This window comes from Oncorhynchus keta, chromosome 35, assembly GCF_023373465.1.
Source record: "Oncorhynchus keta strain PuntledgeMale-10-30-2019 chromosome 35, Oket_V2, whole genome shotgun sequence".
Taxonomy (NCBI): Eukaryota; Metazoa; Chordata; class Actinopteri; order Salmoniformes; family Salmonidae; genus Oncorhynchus; species Oncorhynchus keta.
The window spans coordinates 14,334,910-14,357,160 of NC_068455.1; the positions used below are offsets into that span (position 1 = coordinate 14,334,910).

Genomic DNA, 22,251 nt, shown 5'->3' on the forward strand with positions numbered 1-22,251 from the left:
CTGGGGAGTTCAACTCCCTCTTGTTCTCTAATAGGACTGACGCAGGGTCCTTCAGCCTTCACAGCAAAGGAAGACAACCTTGGCCTTGCTGGGGAAAGGGAGGAGGAAATGGGAGGATGGAGGGTGTGATGAAGGGATCAAGGAGGATGAAGTCAGAATGACACTGCAAACAGAATCCTGCCTCTACATGACAACTCCAACAGAGGAGGAAAATACCAGCTCAATTTCTAGCTTGTGGCAATGTCAAATCAAATCAAATTGAATTTGTCACATCCTTCATAGACAACTGGTGTAGACTAACAGTGAAATGCTTAATTACTGGCCCTTTTCCAAAAATGCAGAGGTAAAGATCAAATCAAATCAAATGTTAGTAGCCACATGCACTGAATACAACAGGTGTAGTAGACCTACACAACAGGTGTAGTAGACCAACTGTCACGTTCTGACCTTAGTTCCTTTTTAATGTCTTTATTTTAGTTGGTCAGGGCGTAAGTTGGGGTGGGCATTCTATGTTGTTTTGTTCTGTTGTTATATTTCTATGTGTTTGGCCTAGTATGGTTCTCAATCAGAGGCAGGTGTCAGTCGTTATCTCTGATTGGGAGCCATATTTAGGTAGCCTGTTTTCTATTGTGTTTTGTGGGTGGTTGTATTCTGTGTTAGTGTTTTCACCATATGGGACTGGTTTCGGTTGTTTGTTTATACTTTTGTTATTTTCTTCAGTGTTCTGTTGATTTATTAATTATATCATTATGGACACTTACCACGCTGCACATTGGTCTGATCCTTGCTTCTACTCCTCTGAAGAAGAGGAATTCCGTTACACCCACAATGCACTTTTAAGAAAATAACAAAAAAAAGTAAGAGATAAAAGAAACCAATAATATAAGAGAAGAAATAACATAACAATAGAAAGGCAGTATACAGGTGGTACCGATACAGAGTCAAAGGTCGTAGGCACCGGTTAGTCGGAATGAATACACAGTGAATAATGAATCAAAATAATGAGTAAAAATAACATGGCTATATATAGGGAGTAGAATATCAGATCGCTTTATATAGGGAGTAGAATATAACATGGATATATATAGGGAGTAGAATATAACATGGCTATATATAGGGATTAGAATATAACATGGATATATATACAGTAGGGAGTAGAATATAACATGGCTATATATAGGGAGTAGAATATAACATGGATATATATACAGTAGGGAGTAGAATATAACATGGATATATATATAGGGAGTAGAATATAACATGGATATATATATAGGGAGTGTAACGGCGTTCTTCGTTTGTAGAAAGAGAGTCGGACCGAAATGCAGCGTGTTTGTTACTCATGATCTTTAATGAATGAAAACTAAACGATACATGAAATAACTCAATACAAAAACAACAAACGGAACGTGAAACCTATTACAGCCTATCTGGAGAAACTACACAGAGACAGGAACAATCACCCACAAAATACACAGTGAAACCAGGCTACCTAAATACGGTTCCCAATCAGAGACAACGAGAATCACCTGACTCAGATTGAGAACCGCCTCAGGCAGCCAAGCCTATACAACACCTCTAATCAGCCGCGATCCCAAATACTACAAACCCCAATACGAAAATACAATATAACAAAAACCCATGTCACACCCTGGCCTGAACAAATAATATAACGAAAACACAAAATACAATGACCAAGGCGTGACAGGGAGTAGAATATAACATGGACATATATACAGTAGGGAGTATAATATAACATGGATATATATAGGGATTAGAATATAACATGGCTATATATAGGGAGTAGAATATACCATGGATATATACAGGGAGTAGAATATAACATGGATATATATAGGGATTAGAATATAACATGGCTATATATAGGGAGTAGAATATAACATGGCTATATATACAGTAGGGAGTAGAATATAACATGGCAATATATACAGTAGGGAGTAGAATATAACATGGATATATATATAGGGAGTAGAATATAACATGGATATATATACAGTAGGGAGTAGAATATAACATGGATATATATAGGGAGTAGAATATAACATGGATATATATAGGGAGTAGAATATAACATGGATATATATAGGGAGTAGAATATAACATGGATATATATAGGGAGTAGAATATAACATGGATATATATAGGGAGTAGAATATAACATGGATATATATAGGGAGTAGAATATAACATGGATATATATAGGGAGTAGAATATAACATGGATATATATAGGGAGTAGAATATAACATGGCTATATATACAGGGAGTAGAATATAACATGGCTATATATAGGGAGTAGAATATAACATGGCTATATATAGGGAGTAGAATATAACATGGCTATATATACAGTAGGGAGTATAATATAACATGGATATATACAGGGAGTAGAATATAACATGGCTTTATATAGGGAGTAGAATATAACGGGATATATAGAAGAATATAACATGGCTATATATACAGTAGGGAGTAGAATATAACATGGCTATATACAGTGAGTAGAATATAACATGGCTATATATAGGAGTAGAATATAACGTGGATATATATAGGGAGTAGAATATAACATGGATATATACAGTAGGGAGTAGAATATAACATGGCTATATACAGTGAGTAGAATATAACATGGCTATATACAGTGAGTAGAATATAACATGGATATATACAGGGAGTAGAATATAACATGGCTATATACAGTGAGTAGAATATAACATGGATATATACAGGGAGTAGAATATAACATGGCTATATACAGTGAGTAGAATATAACATGGATATATACAGGGAGTAGAATATAACATGGCTATACAGTGAGTAGAATATAACATGGCTATACAGTGAGTAGAATATAACATGGCTATACAGTGAGTAGAATATAACATGGCTGTATATACAGTAGGGAGTAGAATATAACATGGCTATATATAGGGAGTATAATATAACATGGCTATATACAGGGAGTAGAATATAACATGGCTATACAGTGAGTAGAATATAACATGGCTATATATAGGGAGTAGAATATAACATGGCTATATACAGGGAGTATAATATAACATGGATATATACAGGGAGTAGAATATAACATGGCTATATATAGGGAGTAGAATATAACATGGCTATATACAGGGAGTAGAATATAACATGGCTATATACAGGAGTAGAATATAACATGGCTATACAGTGAGTAGAATATAACATGGCTATATACAGGGAGTATAATATAACATGGATATATACAGGGAGTAGAATATAACATGGCTATATATAGGGAGTAGAATATAACATGGCTATATATAGGGAGTAGAATATAACATGGCTATATACAGGGAGTATAATATAACATGGATATATACAGGGAGTAGAATATAACATGGCTATATATAGGGAGTAGAATATAACATGGCTATATATAGGGAGTAGAATATAACATGGCTATATACAGGGAGTATAATATAACATGGATATATACAGGGAGTAGAATATAACATGGATATATATAGGGAGTATAATATAACATGGCTATATATAGGGAGTAGAATATAACATGGCTATATACAGGGAGTATAATATAACATGGATATAACAGTGAGTAGGGCTATATAGAATATAACATGGATATATACAGAGTAGAATATAACATGGCTATACAGGGAGTAGAATATAACATGGATATATACAGGGAGTAGAATATAACATGGCTATACAGTGAGTAGAATATAACATGGATATATACAGGGAGTAGAATATAACATGGATATATACAGGGAGTAGAATATAACATGGCTATACAGTGAGTAGAATATAACATGGATATATTGAGGAGTAGAATATAACATGGATATATACAGGGAGTAGAATATAACATGGATATATACAGGGAGTAGAATATAACATGGCTATACAGTGAGTAGAATATAACATGGCTATACAGTGAGTAGAATATAACATGGATATATACAGGGAGTAGAATATAACATGGATATATACAGGGAGTAGAATATAACATGGCTATACAGTGAGTAGAATATAACATGGATATATACAGGGAGTAGAATATAACATGGATATATACAGGGAGTAGAATATAACATGGCTATACAGTGAGTAGAATATAACATGGATATATACAGGGAGTAGAATATAACATGGATATATACAGGGAGTAGAATATAACATGGATATATACAGGGAGTAGAATATAACATGGCTATATACAGGGAGTAGAATATAACATGGCTATATACAGGGAGTAGAATATAACATGGATATATACAGGGAGTAGAATATAACATGGCTATATATAGGGATTAGAATATAACATGGCTATATACAGGGAGTAGAATATAACATGGCTATATACAGGGAGTATAATATAACATGGATATATACAGGGAGTATAATATAACATGGATATATACAGGGAGTAGAATATAACATGGCTATACAGTGAGGGGAAAAAGTATTTGATCCCCTGCTGATTTGTATGTTTGCACACTGACAAAGAAATCATCTGTCAATAATTTTATTTGTAGGTTTATTTGAACAGTTAGAGACAGAATAACAACAACAAAATCCAGATAAACACAAATGTTATAAATTGATTTGCATTTTAATGAGGGAAATAAGTATTTGACCCCCTCTCAATCAGAAAGATTTCTGGCTCCCAGGTGTCTTTTATACAGGTAACGAGCTGAGATTAGAAGCACACTCTTAAAAGGAGTGCTTCTAATCTCAGTTTGTTACAGTGCCTTGCGAAAGTATTCGGCCCCCTTGAACTTTGCGACCTTTTGCCACATTTCAGGCTTCAAACATAAAGATATAAAACTGTATTTTTTTGTGAAGAATCAACAACAAGTGGGACACAATCATGAAGTGGAACGACATTTATTGGATATTTCAAACTTTTTTAACAAATCAAAAACTGAAAAATTGGGCGTGCAAAATTATTCAGCCCCCTTAAGTTAATACTTTGTAGCGCCACCTTTTGCAGCGATTACAGCTGTAAGTCGCTTGGGGTATGTCTCTATCAGTTTTGCACATCGAGAGACTGACATTTTTTCCCATTCCTCCTTGCAAAACAGCTCGAGCTCAGTGAGGTTGGATGGAGAGCATTTGTGAACCGCAGTTTTCAGTTCTTTCCACAGATTCTCGATTAGATTCAGGTCTGAACTTTGAGTTGGCCATTCTAACACCTGGATATGTTTATTTTTGAACCATTCCATTGTAGATTTTGCTTTATGTTTTGGATCATTGTCTTGTTGGAAGACAAATCTCCGTCCCAGTCTCAGGTCTTTTGCAGACTCCATCAGGTTTTCTTCCAGAATGGTCCTGTATTTGGCTCCATCCATCTTCCCATCAATTTTAACCATCTTCCCTGTCCCTGCTGAAGAAAAGCAGGCCCAAACCATGATGCTGCCACCACCATGTTTGACAGTGGGGATGGTGTGTTCAGGGTGTTGCTTTTACCTGAAATGTGGCAAAAGGTCACAAAGTTCAAGGGGGCCGAATACTTTCGCAAGGCACTGTACCTGTATAAAAGACACCTGTCCACAGAAACAATCAATCAATCAGATTCCAAACTCTCCACCATGGCCAAGACCAAAGAGCTGTCCAAGGATGTCAGGGACAAGATTGTAGACCTACACAAGGCTGGAATGGGCTACAAGACCATCGCCAAGCAGCTTGGTGAGAAGGTGACAACAGTTGGTGCGATTATTCGCAAATGGAAGAAACAAAAGAACTGTCAATCTCCCTCGGCCAGGGGCTCCATGCAAGATCTCACCTTGTGGAGTTGCAATGATCATGAGAACGGTGAGGAATCAGCCCAGAACTACACGGGGGGATCTTGTCAATGATCTCAAGGCAGCTGGGACCATAGTCACCAAGAAAATAATTGGTAACACACTAGGCCGTGAAGGACTGAAATCCTGCAACGCCCGCAAGGTCCCCCTGCTCAAGAAAGCACATATACATGCCCGTCTGAAGTTTGCCAATGAACATCTGAATGATTCAGAGGACAACTGGGTGAAAGTGTTTTGGTCAGATGAGACCAAAATGGAGCTCTTTGGCATCAACTCAACTCGCCGTGTTTGGAGGAGGAGGAATGCTGCCTATGACCCCAAGAACACCATCCCCACTGTCAAACATGGAGGTGGAAACATTATGCTTTGGGGGTGTTTTTCTGCTTAGGGGACAAGACAACTTCACCGCATCAAACGGACGATGGACCGGGCCATGTACCATCAAATCTTGGGTGAGAACCTCCTTCCCTCAGCCAGGGCATTGAAAATGGTTCGTGGATGGGTATTCCAGCATGACAACGACCCAAAACACAAGGCCAAGGCAACAAAGGAGTGGCTCAAGAAGAAGCACATTAAGGTCCTGGAGTGGCCTAGCCAGTCTCCAGACCTTAATCCATAGAAAATCTGTGGAGGGAGCTGAAGGTTCGAGTTGCCAAACGTCAGCCTCGAAACCTTAATGACTTGGAGAAGATCTGCAAAGAGGAGTGGGACAAAATCCCTCCTGAGATGTGTGCAAACCTGGTGGCCAACTACAAGAAACATCTGACCTCTGTGATTGCCAACAAAGGGTTTTGCCACCAAGTGCTAGGTCATGTTTTGCAGAGGGGTGAAATACTTATTTCCCTCATTAAAATGCAAATCAATGCGTTTTTCTGGATTTTTGTTGTTGTTATTCTGTCTCTCACTGTTCAAATAAACCTACCATTAAAATTATAGACTGATCATTTCTTTGTCAGTGGACAAACGTACAAAATCAGCAGGGGATCAAGTAATGTTTTCCCTCACTGCATATAGGGAGTAGATGATAATATGGCTATATACAGTGAGTAGAATATAACATGGCTATATATAGGGAGTAGAATATAACATGGCAATATATAGGGAGTATAATATAACATGGCTATATATAGGGAGTAGAATATAACATGGCAATATATAGGGAGTAGAATATAACATGGCAATATATAGGGAGTATAATATAACATGGCTATATACAGTGAGTAGAATATAACATGGCTATATACAGGGAGTAGAATATAACATGGCAATATATAGGGAGTAGAATATAACATGGATATATATAGGGAGTAGAATATAACATGGCTATATATAGGGAGTAGAATATAACATGGCAATATATAGGGAGTATAATATAACATGTCTATCTATATATAGGGAGTATAATATAACATGGATATATATAGGGAGTAGAATATAACATGGATATATATAGGGAGTAGAATATAACATGGATATATATATATACAGTAGGGAGTAGAATATAACATGGCTATATATAGGGAGTAGGATATACCATGGATATATATAGGGAGTAGAATATAACATGGCTATATATACAGTAGGGATTAGAATATAACACGGCTATATATAGGGAGTAGAATTTAACATGGCTGTATATAGGGAGTAGAATATAACATGGCTATATATACAGTAGGGAGTAGAATATAACATGGCTATATATAGGGAGTAGGATATACCATGGATATATATAGGGAGTAGAATATAACATGGCTATATATACAGTAGGGATTAGAATATAACGTGGATATATATAGGGAGTAGGATATACCATGGATATATATAGGGAGTAGAATATAACATGGCTATATATAGGGAGTACAGTAACTAGTTGATGTGCAAATGCACAAGGTAATTGAAGTAGCTAGGTGTACAGAACATTAGGAACATCTTCCTAATAATTACATGCATCCCCTTTTGCCCTCAGAACAGCCTCAGTCTGTCAGGGCATGGACTCTACAAGGTATTGAAAGCGTTCCACAGGGATGCTGGCCCATGTTGACTCCAATGCTTCCCACAGTTGTGTCAAGTCGGCTGGATGTCCTTTGGGTGGTGGACCATTATGGATACACACTGGAAGCTGTTGTGCGTGAAAAACCCAGCAGCGTTGCAGTTCTTGACACACATTTAAACGGGTACCTCGCACCTACTACCATACCCACGTTCAAAGGAAATGTAATATTTTGTCTTGTCCATTCACCCTCTGAATGGCACACATACACAATCCTTGTCTCAATTGTCTCAAGTCTTAAAAATAATTATCTAACTTGTCTCCTCCCCTTCATCAACACTGATTAAATTGGATTTAACACGTGACATCAATAAGGGATCATAGCCTTTACCTGGATATACCTGGTCAGTCAATGTCATGGAAATAGCAGGTGTTCCTAATGTTTTGTGCACTCAATGCTGGTAGCGTATGTGGTGAGTGTTAAAGTGTGTGTGTGTGTGTGTGTGTGTGTGTGTGTGTGTGTGTGTGTGTGTGTGTGTGTGTGTGTGTGTGTGTGTGTGTGTGTGTGTGTGTGTGCGTGCGTGCGTGCGTGCGTGCGTGCGTGCGTGCGTGCGTGCGTGCGTGCGTGCGCGTGTGTGTAGAACAGTGACTGAGAGAGAGGATCTGTTTTACTTGCCTGTGGGTCTGGTGTGAGCCTTCAAACCAGTATCGACTGGTTGGCTGTATGGGTTGTGTATGGGCCGGGGCTTATCTGATATCCTCTGACTGAACAGACTGGTACTTTGTGGTGGTGGGAGGAAACAGGTGTCTTATCCAATGACCAGGAAGAAAGTCACATACAGTATACAATCAAGTGTAGCCCTTATACACAGAATCGCAGGCTTCTTCCTCAGGAGACAATGGATCAGATCCACAGATCTATCAGAGACAGTGGAAGGGAGGCTCTTCGAACTGCAGACAGATGTGATTTACTTCAGCTCTGTCTGTCATTCCATCCTGCCTGTTTGTCTGTAGGCTAAAACCACTCCAGGGGGTAATGAGATGAGATAACGCCTTACAGTCCTTGTAAAACACATGCACACGCACGCACGCACGCACGCACACACACACACACACACACACACACACACACACACACACACACACACACACACACACACACACACACACACACACACACACACACACACACACACACACACACACACACACACACACACACACACACTTCTCTTCTGCACTACATTTCCAAAATAACTGCAGTTCCTCCTCAGCCTGAGCCTCCACTCCCAGTCCCCGAGAGAACTCTTAGTCTGTTAATGTTTTGTCTCCAGATCTCTCAAGTCAAATTGAATAATTAAATTGAAAACAAGCGTCAACAGATCTGAGCCCCCACCGCCCCCCTCTGTTGCATGGCTGCTGAGTAAAGGGAAGAGAAAGGGAGAGAAGGGAAAGCAGGAAATGAAAGTGGGGTGAAAGTGTTTGCCCTCTCCACTCCTATCCTCCCTCCTCCCCCTTTCCCCTCAGGGCAGTGCTGTATAGTATAAACGTCCTCTATAAATCAATTCAATTCAATTGAAGGGTTTTATTGGCTTGGGAAACGTATGTTAACACTGCCAAAGCAACTCCTCCCCATCCCCTCCTTCCCATCCCCTCCTCCCTTCCTCCTCCTCACCATCCCATCCTCCTCTCAACCTCCTCCCTTCCTCCTCATCCCTTCCTCCTCTCATCCTCCTCCCCCCATCCCATCCTCCTCTCATCCTCCTCCCCATCCCCTCCTCCCTTCCTCCTCCTCCCCATCCCATTCTCCTCTCATCCTCCTCCCTTCCTCCCCATCCCCTCCTCCCCATCTCCTCCTCCCCTCTTCCCCATCCCCTTCCTCCCCATCCCCTCCTCCTCCCCACCCCTCCTCCTCCCTTCCTCCTCCCTTCCGCCCCACCCCTTCCTCTGCATCCCCTCCTCCCCATCTCCTCCTCCCCTCTTCCCCATCCCCTCCTCCTCCTCCCCACCCCTCCTCTCCATCCCCTCCTCCTCCCTTCCTCCCCTTCTCCTCCTCTGTATATAAGGTTACACATTGCCTAGTTATTATTACATACACCAAGCTGCAAAAGGTGACGCTACAAAGTATTAACTTAAGGGGGCTGAATAATTTTGCACGCCCAATTTTTCAGTTTTTGATTTGTTAAAAAAGTTTGAAATATCCAATAAATGTCGTTCCACTTCATTATTGTGTCCCACTTGTTGTTGATTCTTCACAAAAAAATACAGTTTTATATTTTTATGTTTGAAGCCTGAAATGTGGCAAAAGGTCGCAAAGTTCAAGGGGGCCGAATACTTTCGCAAGGCACTGTATCTGTAAATAACATGATGTAACAAGGAGAGAAGATTACAATATTACTAGATATTATTAGCCTGGTTACAAATCTGTTTGTGCTGTCTTGACAATTCCTATGGTCACTGCTTGCCGAGGTGACAATATTGTAGCCTACTACCACTGATGAAGCCCTACAACATACGCTACATCTCATCCCAAAATCATGGGTATTAATATGGACTTGGTCCCAGCCTCCACTCTTCTGGGAAGGCTTTCCACTAGATGTTGGAACATTGTTGCAGGGACTTGCTTTCATTCAGCCACAAGCATTAGTGAGGTCGGGCACTGATGTTGGGCGTTTAGGCCTGGCTTGCAGTCGGCGTTCCAATTCATCCCAAAGGTGTTCGATGTGGTTGAGGTCAGGGCTCGGTGCAGGCCAGTAAAGTTCTTCCGCACCGATCTGGACAAACCATTTCTGTATAGACCTCGCTTTGTACATGCACTGTCATGCTGAAACAGGAAAGGGCCTTCCCCAAACTGTTACCACAAAGTTGTAAGCACAGAATCGTCTAGAATGTCATTGTATGCTGTAGAGTTAAGATTTTCCTTCACTGGAACTAAGGGGCCTAGCCAGAACCACGAGAAACAGCCCAAGACCATTATTCCTCCTCGACCAATCTTTACAGTTGGCACTACGCACTGGGGCATTTAGCGTTCTCCTGGCATCCGCCAAACTCAGATTCATCTGTTGGACTGCCAGATGGTGAAGCGTGATTCATCACTCCAGAGAGCGCATTTCCACTTCTCCAGTCCAATGGTGGCAAGCTTTACACTACTCCAGCCAACGTTTGACATTGCGCATGGTGATCTTAGGCTTGTGTGTGGCTGCTCAGCCATGGAGACCCATTTAATGAAGCTCCCGACGAACAGTTCCTGTGCTGACGTTGCTTCCAGAGGCAGTTTGGAACTCGGTAGTAAGGACAGGCGATTTATACACCTGTCAAATCAAATCAAATATTATTTGTCACATGTGTCGAATACAACATTTGTTGACATTGCAGTGAAATGTTAACTTACAAGCCCTTAACCAACAACACAGTTTTAAGAAAATACTTTTTTTTAAAGTACAATATTGAAAAGTAAGAGATAGGATGAACAAATAATTAAAGAGCAGCAGTAAATAACAATAGCAGGGCTATATACAGGGGGTACCGGTAAAGAACCAATGTGCGGGGGCACCGGTGTCGAGGTCATTGAGATAACATGTACATGTAGGTAAAGCTATTAAAGTGAGTATACATTGATAATAACAGAGAGTAGCAGCAGCGTAGAAGGTGGTGGGGGGGGGTGATGCAAATACTCCAGGTGGCTGTTCAGGAGTCTTAAGGCCTGGGTGCATGACTGTCTTGGTGTGCTTGGACCATGTTAGTTTGTTGGTGATGTGGGCGCCAAGGAACTTGAAGCTCTCAACCTGCTCCACTACAGCCCCATCGATGAGAATGGGGGTGTGCTCTGTCTTCCTTTTCCTGTAGTCCACAATCATCTCCTTTGTCGCTTGCCTGTTTGATGGTTCATCGGAGGGCATAGCGGGATTTCTTATAAGCTCCCGGGTTAGAGTCACGCTCCTTGAAAGCGGCAGCTCTACCCTTTAGCTCAGTATGAATGTTGCCTATAATCCATGGCTTCTGGTTGGAGTATGTACGTACAGTCACTGTGGGGACGACGTCCTCAATGCACTTATTGATAAAGCCAATGACTGATGTGGTGTACTCCTCAATGCCATCGGAAGAATCCATAAACAAATTCCAGTCTGTGCTAGCAAAACAGTCCTGTAGCTTAGCATCTGCTTCATCTGACCACTTTCTTACTGACTGAGTCACTGGTGCTTCCTGTTTGAATTTTTGCTTGTAAGCAGGAATCAGGAGGATAGAATTATGGTCATATTTACCAAATGGGGGGCGAAGGAGAGCTCTGTGTGTGGAGAAAAGGTGGTCTAGAATTTTTTTCCCCCTCTGGTTGCACAATTAACATACTGATAGAAATTAGGTCAAACTGATTTAAGTTTCCCTGCATTAAAGTCCCCGGCCAACGAGTGTGGCTGAAAAAGACAAATTCACTCATTTGAAGGGGTGTCCACATACTTTTGTATATATAGTGTATAAATAAAGATCTTAAACACTAAATCTGCACTGAATAGAAGTTAGAACAGTGCGTATGTTTCCCCATGCTACAACTTCCAATTACATGTCCTGTTCAATCATCAGGGAGCAAGCAGTCAGTGCATTTCAAGTAAAAGAGGAGGATTTCATTGTAAACTGAGCCAAGGCTGCAGGCTGATTTACTTGTGTGCTGTTAAATGTGAAGAAAAAAATGTGTGTGTGTGTGTATTGTTGAGCAGGGTAGGTAAGGGTTAAACTGCATGAACAGAATTGGAAAGTCCCCTCACAGTGAAAGCCTACAATTAAGAGTCAATTAATGACAGTGTGTGTGTGTGTGTGTGTGTGTGTGTGTGTGTGTGTGTGTGTGTGTGTGTGTGTGTGTGTGTGTGTGTGTGTGTGTGTGTGTGTGTGTGTGTGTGTGTGTGTGTGTGTGTGTGTGTGTGTGTGTGTGTGTGTGTGTGTGTGTGTGTGTGAGAGAGAGAGAGAGAGAGAGAGAGAGAGAGAGAGAGAGAGCAGAAGGGAGCCTGAGGGTACTATGTAGGGAGAGAGAGAGAGAGCAAGAGAGAGGGAGCATAAACAATTCAAGACTGTCTGTCTAAGTCTGTGAAGTTGCGTCACCCACAAATTGCAATAAAGTAGGCCTATAAGCAAGGACATGTACGTGGTTTATTATGATTTAAAAACATGGGGAAAGTAGGCTGCTAGGTTTACTACATGACTTGTTTGGAAAACCTGTACCTTTGAAAAAACAATAGTCAGTAAGCCAAGCCTACCGTTGCCAGACGAAGGCTACTTGATGCACTGAAGGGTTTAGGCTGATGACTAACACTTACATTGGATCAGTCACGAGTGTTTCTGTGCAAATCTGCATTTTGGCATAGTACTCTGTTTAGTTGGCGTTGTGCCAACCTGGGTGATTCCCATACGTTGAATTGTTTCGTCATTCTGCTGACTGAAATACATGAGTGAAAAGAATAACGAATTACAGTTTGTTTTTAAAACTTGTATACAATAATGTTATGCTCTATTAAGCTTGTTCTTTGTGTTTCTTTAGGGTAGATCCTATTTACGGTTGGGTGCCTCAGCCATGCAAAATCAATGCAACATTGTCAATGTGCCCTGCGAGAAAGTTTGCAAAGTTCTGGTGTAAGTTTCTTGTCCCCTCCAAAAAAGCGTCGATCTAAGAAACGCCCCGTCACGACAAGCTCCTCCTGCACGCGATTATAAAGCAAACGTACTGGGCTGGTGCACTGCAGAGGGGGTGATCTATTAGTTAGGGCAAAATAAGATTACATATCAGAACTCACCGTAGTCTGTAACTTCAATAAAATAAATATATATATTATTTTTTACTACTTTTAGATTGTATTTTCTACGCAGCCAAGATGACCACCGCAGTGGTTTCGCCTTTCTACGACTTCAGCGAAGTAATGAACAAGGTACAGAAGTTATCTACTCGCTTTGTTTCTAGGCTAGCCAACGTTATTAGAGGCACGTCAGTAGTGGTATTCGACATTTCACGAGGCTAGTTTGCGGTTGGTTCTTTTGACATGTGTACGCTTTTGTTGTGATTAATATTATAAAAGTGATGCAGTAACATTGGTTTGATATGATCATAACTAGAACTTTATCCTGCAAACTGCCAAGTTATGGAAACTTTCCCGATAGTGAGTTCCATGACGTGCATGCTGTCTCGTGTTATGATTTTTACTTGGTTGACTATTGTTAGTTTCCTTGTTTGATTGCTAATGTCCATTCATTAAGAGTGAGTCACAGACTCTTATTGGATAAATTGCTAGTCTGCTGCTACTTTTGCACTACAGTAGTCAAGTGTTAACCACGAGGGTTTGCAATTCATTATTTAATTCAACGGCAACAGTTGGCTCTAATGATTGAAACGTATTTAATTGTGCAGTTGGATACATTGGATAAGTTAAATGCTAGAATCGTTAGCTAACTAGTTACATGAATCACATGTCTTATTTGCCATGATGTTGCATTCGTTCAGTAAGGCTCGTTCCTGAAACTAACGTGAGCTCGTTAACATTTTGAAACCGCTAGCTAATGATTCTGATTCACTTCAGATGTACAGTAATTTGATCAATTTCATTGAAACGTACTAGTTGCCACTTATATTCGATTTTTCTTAGCCTTTCAATATATCTAGATATATTGTATGAATTAAATGCATTGATTGTTGTAGACAGCTACTGTATTTAATTGAAATATTATGATTTGTTTTTAGCAACTTCTGAACTTTCAGTTTGAAGTTAAATATATTTAGTTGGTCTTTGCGCATAAAAGGTATACATAAAGTTAACGTTATACTAATTAACCTTGTGTAAGAGGCAACACACGCTTTTTAATATTTCATCAATTACCCAGCCATCAACATCTATATTATTGATTGAACATGTTATTTTACGAGAACGTCCTTACTAGCCTACTGACGTTACTCCTTCCCGTTGAGTGCCCTCAAACTACATTTTAATTTCCCATATTCATTTCAGCAGCTTTGTAACCAGACCAGACTCGCAGCGCTCACACGCACATTCCTTTGTAGTGCAACTTGCCAAACCAGCTGTTCTGTTCGAGGGTAACACTTTACGCCACTTCGATACCGAAGTTACTTTTTCGTATCCGCTTAGGATAATTAACGTAGCAGGTTAGGAGACGGGGGTTATGGTTAGCAGCACTGCCCTCTTAACCTGTTACGAAAATCACTTTGTATCGAAGTGGTGTGAAACGTCTGTCAGTCCTGTTCTATTGGCCTGCATCACCAGAGGTTTTAAAGCAAAACGAACGTCAACAGTAGTCATTCAGGGATTTCTTATAGATGTTTTCCCTCCCTTTATGAAATCAAATTAATTTCAGTGTCCACTATCATATTTTGTCGGATAAAATTCCTTTATTGACTAACGTGAATTGTTAAACTACTTACTATTTTGTATTGAATGTAGACTTAATATTTCAAATGTGTAATTTTCCAGAATGACAAGATGCTGAATTACAACAACAACTTACTGAGCGCCCCCCATCATCCGATATCCACCAACATCCCCATATCTATCACCAACCCCACTGGAGCCCTGCTGGACAGGAAGGCTGTGGGGACCCCCTCGCTGGGCTGCGGGCTGTCAGTCTACAAGAGACGCCACTCTGTCACCCTCCCCAACCATGACCCTAGCTCCAAGTTCAACCAGAACCAGTTCCTTAACAGCCTGAAGACCATAGACCACTCCTGCTCCATCACCTCGGGTTTTATTGGAAGTGGTAGCAGCAGCAAGGAGAATCGCATGAGGGACCGTTCTTTCTCCGAGACGGGTGAGCGGCTCCTACACCAGTGCCTGGGGCCTGCTAGTCCTACCAGCCTAGGAGCCCAGAGCCAGCAGCAGAGCCAGGTCAACTCCAGTCGCTACAAGACGGAGCTGTGCCGGCCGTTTGAGGAGAACGGAGCCTGTAAGTACGGCGACAAGTGTCAGTTCGCCCATGGCTTCCACGAGCTGCGTTCTCTCAGCCGCCACCCTAAATACAAAACCGAGCTGTGTCGTACATTCCACACCATCGGATTCTGCCCCTACGGTCCTCGCTGTCACTTTATCCACAATGCAGAGGAGCGCCGTGGACCCCCTCCGTCCCCCTCATCCTGCTCCTCCTACTCTCCTCTCTCCTCCAATAAGTTGGAGCGTCCTCGTCTGCAGCACAGCTACAGCTTCGCAGGGTTCCCCAGCTCTGGGGGCCTGAGAGGAGGGAACAGCCCAACCTCCGTCACCCCTCCACCTATGTTCTCCCCGGACGAGATGCCTGAGTGGCCGAGCTCCAACATCTTCACGTACTCCAGTCAGGAGCTGGCCAATCTGTTCGGCCCCAGCCTTGGATCCGGAGGCCCCGTGGGAACTGATCCCAAAGCCCCTGCACCACCGTCCCAGAACAACACCCCCTACTTCTTCAGGCCCATGTCGGAGTCCCCCACCCAGATGTTTGCATCTCCGTCCAGCCCGCCCCAGGACTCTCTGTCGGACCAGGAGGGGTACCAGAGCAGCTCGGGGGGCAGTCTCAGTGGGTCAGAATCCCCCAGCCTGGATGCCAACAGACGCCTCCCAATCTTCAGCCGCCTCTCCATCTCTGACGACTAGATGGCAGCTATTTAATGATCTTATCCACGCTGACCTTGAAAAAAGGACAGAAAGATATAATGAATGGGAAATGGCACTCCCCTGTCCCCACGACAACCATCCCCTGACCCCTCTCCTCCACAAATCAATATACATTTAGTTCCTAGTTAGAATAAGGATACAGTGACTTGTTTTCAAATCACCCCAGAACTGTCTCCCTTGCTGTTACCCGTATCCTAACTCTCCTCCCTCCACAGACCCTACCATGTCTTCAGTCAAAACACGAGAGGAAACGAATGAACAATGAGAATGTTAGACTTTTGTTGTTTTGCCAGGTGCCACCTGTGATTTTGTTCTTGAACGTGTAGCAGTGCAAGTGTATCATTGCACCACAAACCACCCCATCCTGTTGTTGGTCACTGACAGTTGTGTTTCTGGAAAGGAAGGACGAGGGATGTCTTTTATTGTCTAACTGGTTATTAAACCTTTAAGACTGTGTGTTATTATTTTTGTCCCTCCCTCTCCACCCCACCGCCCTCTGTGCCGGTCCGGCAGAGGGGAATTCCAGCATTCCCATGGTGCAGTTCTTCTATACTTCCTGCAACGTGAGATGGGATCTCTAAGCTATCCTAGGTTTCCTCTTCCCTTCGAATCAGAATCTGGCTTTGAGGAGTAGTCTGGTGTTTTGACATCTCTCTGCTTCTTTCTCTAGGTTTTGATTATTTTTATTGTTATTATGATTATTTGTTTGAGAACTTTCCAAACAGTTTTTGCTTATCACTGCATATTTAACTTATCGGAACATATTTATTGGTGATCATATGCATTTTTTTGTTAATTTTGTTTTTGTATTTATCTGGATAATGAACAATAGAATATATTTTCTTTATGTTAAATTATGATCTTCGGTATTAATCTAAAGATTGTGAAGACATTTTTGTCAATTTCTTTTTTCACAGTTTAATATATTGTATTACAATGACTTAAATGTTTGCAACTACACGTTGTCAAAATGAAACTTAATTTAAAACAAAAAAATACAGAAAAAAAAGTTGCTTTATTTATTTGTATACTTTTTGTTTGTTCTCCGTTCTCCCTGTTATTGGACTGCAATTCTAGCAAACATGATTGTCACCTTCCCATTCCGGAGCTGTCCTGTCCTCGCGTTTCTATGTTTTCTCTGACGGTAACAGTACTTTAATGTTATTACCTTTTGCAGTTGTATTCTCTGAGATTAGGCCAACGTGGTACCATATGTTGACCAAACAGGATTATTTCATAAATATGACTTGTGTATCTAAAACTAAGAGGTGTAACACGTGATGAGTATCACCATGTTCACTTGGACATCCCGATTCAGTGTGTGAAGTTCTGGGTTTAAAGTTGTGACGGTCTCAGTTAATGTAATACAAGTAACCAGGGATTTTGAGGAAAAAGACTCCCTTTTATTACAAGCAAAAGCTGTGACCAAATTGGTTTAGGAGAGGTTGTCTTGATTTTTGTACTTGCGTGGCCCCAGCTGTTAAAGTGCCTACTTTTTGACTACATTCCAGGTAGCTAACTAAGGCCTTCTCTATTAAACGATGGAAGATGATGGTGAAATTGTTTTTAAATTCCTTGTTCCATGTTTCCTTGATGTTTTGAATGAGGTTAAACAGGATTACTGATAGTAAAAGAAAGTTAACTGAAAGTCAAACTGTTGAATGTATTTTTCCAGCCATGGTTTTTCACTAGTCATTTCTCTGAGGTGATATAAAACTGATTTCTTTTTGTAACTATTGATTGCAGTTAAAACTAATAAACCCTGTATTTTTGAAACAATGTTTTTCTTATTTTTTTTGTATTCATCCACCCGCTAGTGAACTGAGATGTGACTGGAGGGTTTCTTGAGGCGTGGTTGTCTTCTCGGTCAGGCCTAGTCAAGCATTACATATTTACAAAGTTAGACTTTGATACAATGTCAGACTATTTGTTGAAGGGAAAACTGCAACTTAACAAAGAAATTCCTGTTGCAACATGTTCCATAATCTAGACGATCATCTTTTGGTGAGGATGCTGACACTGATTTACCTTAACAAGCACAGACGGCCTATTATTTACTAAATAACATTTTTAAATGGGTGAAAACAGTCAAGTTTAAGTGAATTTAACATTACGTGGCATAGAAAGAGACCCTGTTATGTCAGGCGTAGGGTGTTGCATTGAGCCAGCAGATGATTGGTGGACAAGAGGGTGCAGCCTCGTGATTGGACTAGATAGACCTGTTAGTGGTATTGGATCAGGGTGATCAAACTGAGCTGCTTTGATTACACAGACTGATACCACGCTCTGTTTCCCTGGATATGTTGATCAGGTCAGTAAAGTTATGACAGGCTGATATGGAGGGCCTGTCCGTCTGTGGAGAAACCTAGGCAGAGATGGTTAGGCAATGGGTGTAGACTAACAGTGAAATACTTATAGGTCCATTTCTAACAATGCAGAGAAAAAAATGTAAATAGTGACGCAAGGAATAAATACACAGTGAATAAAGAGTAAAAATAACATGGCTATATTCAGGGAGAACAAGCACCGAGTCGCTGTGCAGCAGTACGAGGTAATTGAGGTAGCTATGCATATAGGGAGGGGTAAAGTGACTCAGCAACAGGATTGACAGTAGCAGCAGCGTGTGTGGTGGCTGTAGGCATGTGTGCGAATGTAGTGTGTGTATTGGGGTGTCAGTGTGGGTAGAGTCCAGTGTGTGTACTCCGTGCAAGAGTTAGTGCAACAATGGTCAATGAGGTAGTCTGGGTAGCTATTTAGCAGCCTTGTTTAAAAGTCTCATGGCTTGGGGGGTAGAAGCTGTTCAGGGTTCTGTGGGTTCCAGACTTGGTGCATTGGTACCGCTTGCTGTGTGGCCGCTGGGGGAACAGTCTAGCTTGGGTGACTGGAGTCTTGGACACATTTCTTGTCCTTTTGACATCACCTGGTATAGAAGTCCTGGATGGCAGGGATTTCGGCCCCAGTGACACTGGTCCGTACGTACTACCCTCTGTAGCGCCTTGCGGTCGGATGCCAAGCATTTGCCATACCAAGCGGTGATGCAGCCAGTCAAGATGCTCTCGATGGTAAAGCTGTAGGACTTCTTGAGGATCTGAAAGCCCATGCCAAATCTTTTCAACCTGAGGGGGAAGAGGCGTTCTCGAGCCCTCTTCACGACTGTGTTGGTGTGTGTGGACCATGATAGATCCTTAGTGATGTGGACACAGAGGAACTTGAAGCTCTCAAACCGCTCTACTACAGTCCTGTCTATGTGAATAGGGATGGGATCGGTCCTCCGTTTCCTGTAGTTCACGGTCAGCTCTTTGGTCTTACTGACATTGAGGGAGAGGTTGTCGTCCTGGCACCACACTTCCAGGTCTCTGACCTCCCTGTAGGCGGTCTCGTCGTCGGCAAACTTAATGTTGGAGTTGTGCGTTGCCACGCAGTCGTGGGTCAACAGGGAGTTCTTGAGGGGACTTGTGTTGTTGCCTACCTTCACCAACTGGAGGCAGGCCTGTCGGGAAGTCCAGGATCCAGTTGCAGAGGGAGGTTTTCTGTCCCAAGGACCTTAGCTTAGTGATGAGCTTTGAGGGCACTATGGTGTTCAATGCTAAGCTGTCAATGAACAGCATTCTCACGTAGGTGTTCCTTTTGTCCAAGTGGAAATGGAAAGTGTGGAGGGTAATAGAGATTGCATCATCTGTGGATCTGTTGGGGTGGTATGCAATAGTAGTCGATAGTCATTTAGACCGGTTCCCTTGGCTTTCTTGGGCACAAGGACTATGCTAGTCTACTTGAAACAAGTAGGTATTACAGTCAGGGAGAGATTGAAAATGTCAGGGGGTCCTGGGTGGCGCAGCGTTCAGGCGCCATCACAGCCTGGGATTCGAAGGACGCGTGATTGACCTTCGCCTCTCCCAAGCCCATTGAGGGAGAATTCAGGGAGAAACCAGGGTAAAAAAAAATATGCTTGTGGCCATACCACCCTGAACATGGCTATTCAGGGTCGGGCTTGGTTACTACTGAGATGGGAGACCGCCTGGGAATACCTTAATATATATATTTTTAAAGAGTATTTCCAGCTGGTCACTGCATGCACTGAGTATGTGTCCTGTTAATCCGTCCGGCCCTGTGGCATTGTGAATGTTAACCTGTTTAAAGATCTTATTCACATCGGCTACAGAGGGCGTGATCACGCAGTCGTTCGGAACAGCTGGTGTTCTCACACATGATTTAGTGTTGCTTGTCTCGAAGCGAGCATAGAATGCATTTAGCTACTCTGGAAGGCTCATGTCACTGGGAATCACATGGCGGAGTTTCCGTTTGTAATCTGTGATAGTTTGCAGGTCCTGCCACATCCAATGAGTGTCAGAGCCGGTGTAGTAGGATTTCATCTTAGTCCTGTATTGAAGCTTTGCCTGTTTGATAGTTCATTGAAGGGCATAGCGGGATTTTGTATAAGTGCCTGGGTTAGTGTCCCACTCCTTGAAAGCGGCAGCTCTAACCTTTAGTTTAGTGCGGATGTTGCCTGTAATCCATGGCTTCTGGTTGGGATGTGTCCTTACGGTCACTGAATGGACGACTTCAACGATGCACTTATTAATGAAGCCGGTGACTTATGTGGTAAACTCCTCAATGCCATCGGATGAATCCCAGAACATATTCCAGTCTGTGCTAGCAAAACAGCCCTGTAGCTTAGCATCCGCTTCATCAGACCACTTCCAAATTGAGTGTGTCACTGGTACTTCCTGTTTGAGGTTTTGGTCAGATTTGCCAAACGGGAGAACTTTGTATGTGTCTCTGTGTGTGGAGTAAAGGTGTCTAGAGTTGTTTTTCTTCTAGTTGCACAGGTGACATGCTGGTAAAACAGAGTTGAGTTTTCCTGCATTAACATCGCCGGCCACTAGGAGTGCTGCCTCTGGATGAGCATTTTCTTATTGGCTTATAGCCCTTTATAGTTTGTCGAGTGAGGTCTTAGTGCCAGCATCGGTTTGTGGTGGTCAGTAGACAGCTACGAAAAATATAGATGAAAACTGCCTTGGTAAACAGTATGGTCTACAGCTTATCATGAGGTTTTCTAACTCAGGCAAGTAGAACTTCGAGACTTCCTTTATATTAGAGATTGTGCACCAGCTGTTGTTAACCAGAAGGGGACTAGGGTTCCAATTTTGGAACACCCCCCACGTTCAGCTGGAAGGTGGCGCATGGAACGCAAAAATATTCCTAAAAATATTTAACCTCCACACATTAACAAGTCCAATGGCTCAAATGAAAGATAAACACCTTGTTTATCTACCCAGCAAGTCAGATTTCTAAAATGTTTTACGGCGAAAACATAGCACATATTTATGTCAAACCACCACCGAAGACACAGCTAATTTGCATAGCCAAGTTGAAAAAGTATGCAATCAACAAACGCAGGATTAAAAGAAAAATAATGCACTAACCTTTTGAAATCTTCATCAGATGACAGTAATATAACATGTTACACAGTACATTTATGTTTTTTCAATAATATGCTATATATATCCATAAATCTCTGTTTACAATGATGCATCGTTCAAAAAATGCTACTCAAATGTCCTGAGAAATGACGATAGCTCCGGCAGATAACGTCAGCTAACAAGGAATACACATCATAAACTTTGACTAAATATGCATGTTCTACATATATATAGTTAGATACACTTCTTCTGAATGCAATCGCTGTGTTACATTTATTTTTAACGTTACAGATTTCGTTCACTAGGCTATACTATGAGTCGGTGCTCAAAAAGTAGCATTATGGCTCCTCTATCTTGGAGTCCACAGAAACCCAAATTTAC

At 41.7% G+C, this 22,251-nt stretch overlaps 1 protein-coding gene across 1 annotated transcript; it reads left to right on the forward strand.

Moving 5' to 3' along the window:
• The first annotated feature begins 13,529 nt into the window (after positions 1-13,529).
• Positions 13,530-18,229, forward strand: LOC118378136 (mRNA decay activator protein ZFP36L1-like). Its single transcript, XM_035765075.2, has 2 exons — positions 13,530-13,732; positions 15,284-18,229. The coding sequence occupies exons 1-2, from the start codon at positions 13,679-13,681 to the stop codon at positions 16,427-16,429; spliced, it is 1,200 nt and encodes a 399-aa protein (XP_035620968.1). The 5' UTR covers positions 13,530-13,678; the 3' UTR covers positions 16,430-18,229.
• Positions 18,230-22,251: the final 4,022 nt, after the last annotated feature.

Bases quoted from the DNA above. Each gene is read 5' to 3' on its own strand.
- LOC118378136 (XM_035765075.2), top strand. From the start codon at position 13,679: ATGACCACCGCAGTGGTTTCGCCTTTCTACGACTTCAGCGAAGTAATG. The intron at 13,733-15,283 runs GTACAGAAGTTA...GTAATTTTCCAG, and splicing joins TCAGCGAAGTAATGAACAAG to AATGACAAGATGCTGAATTA.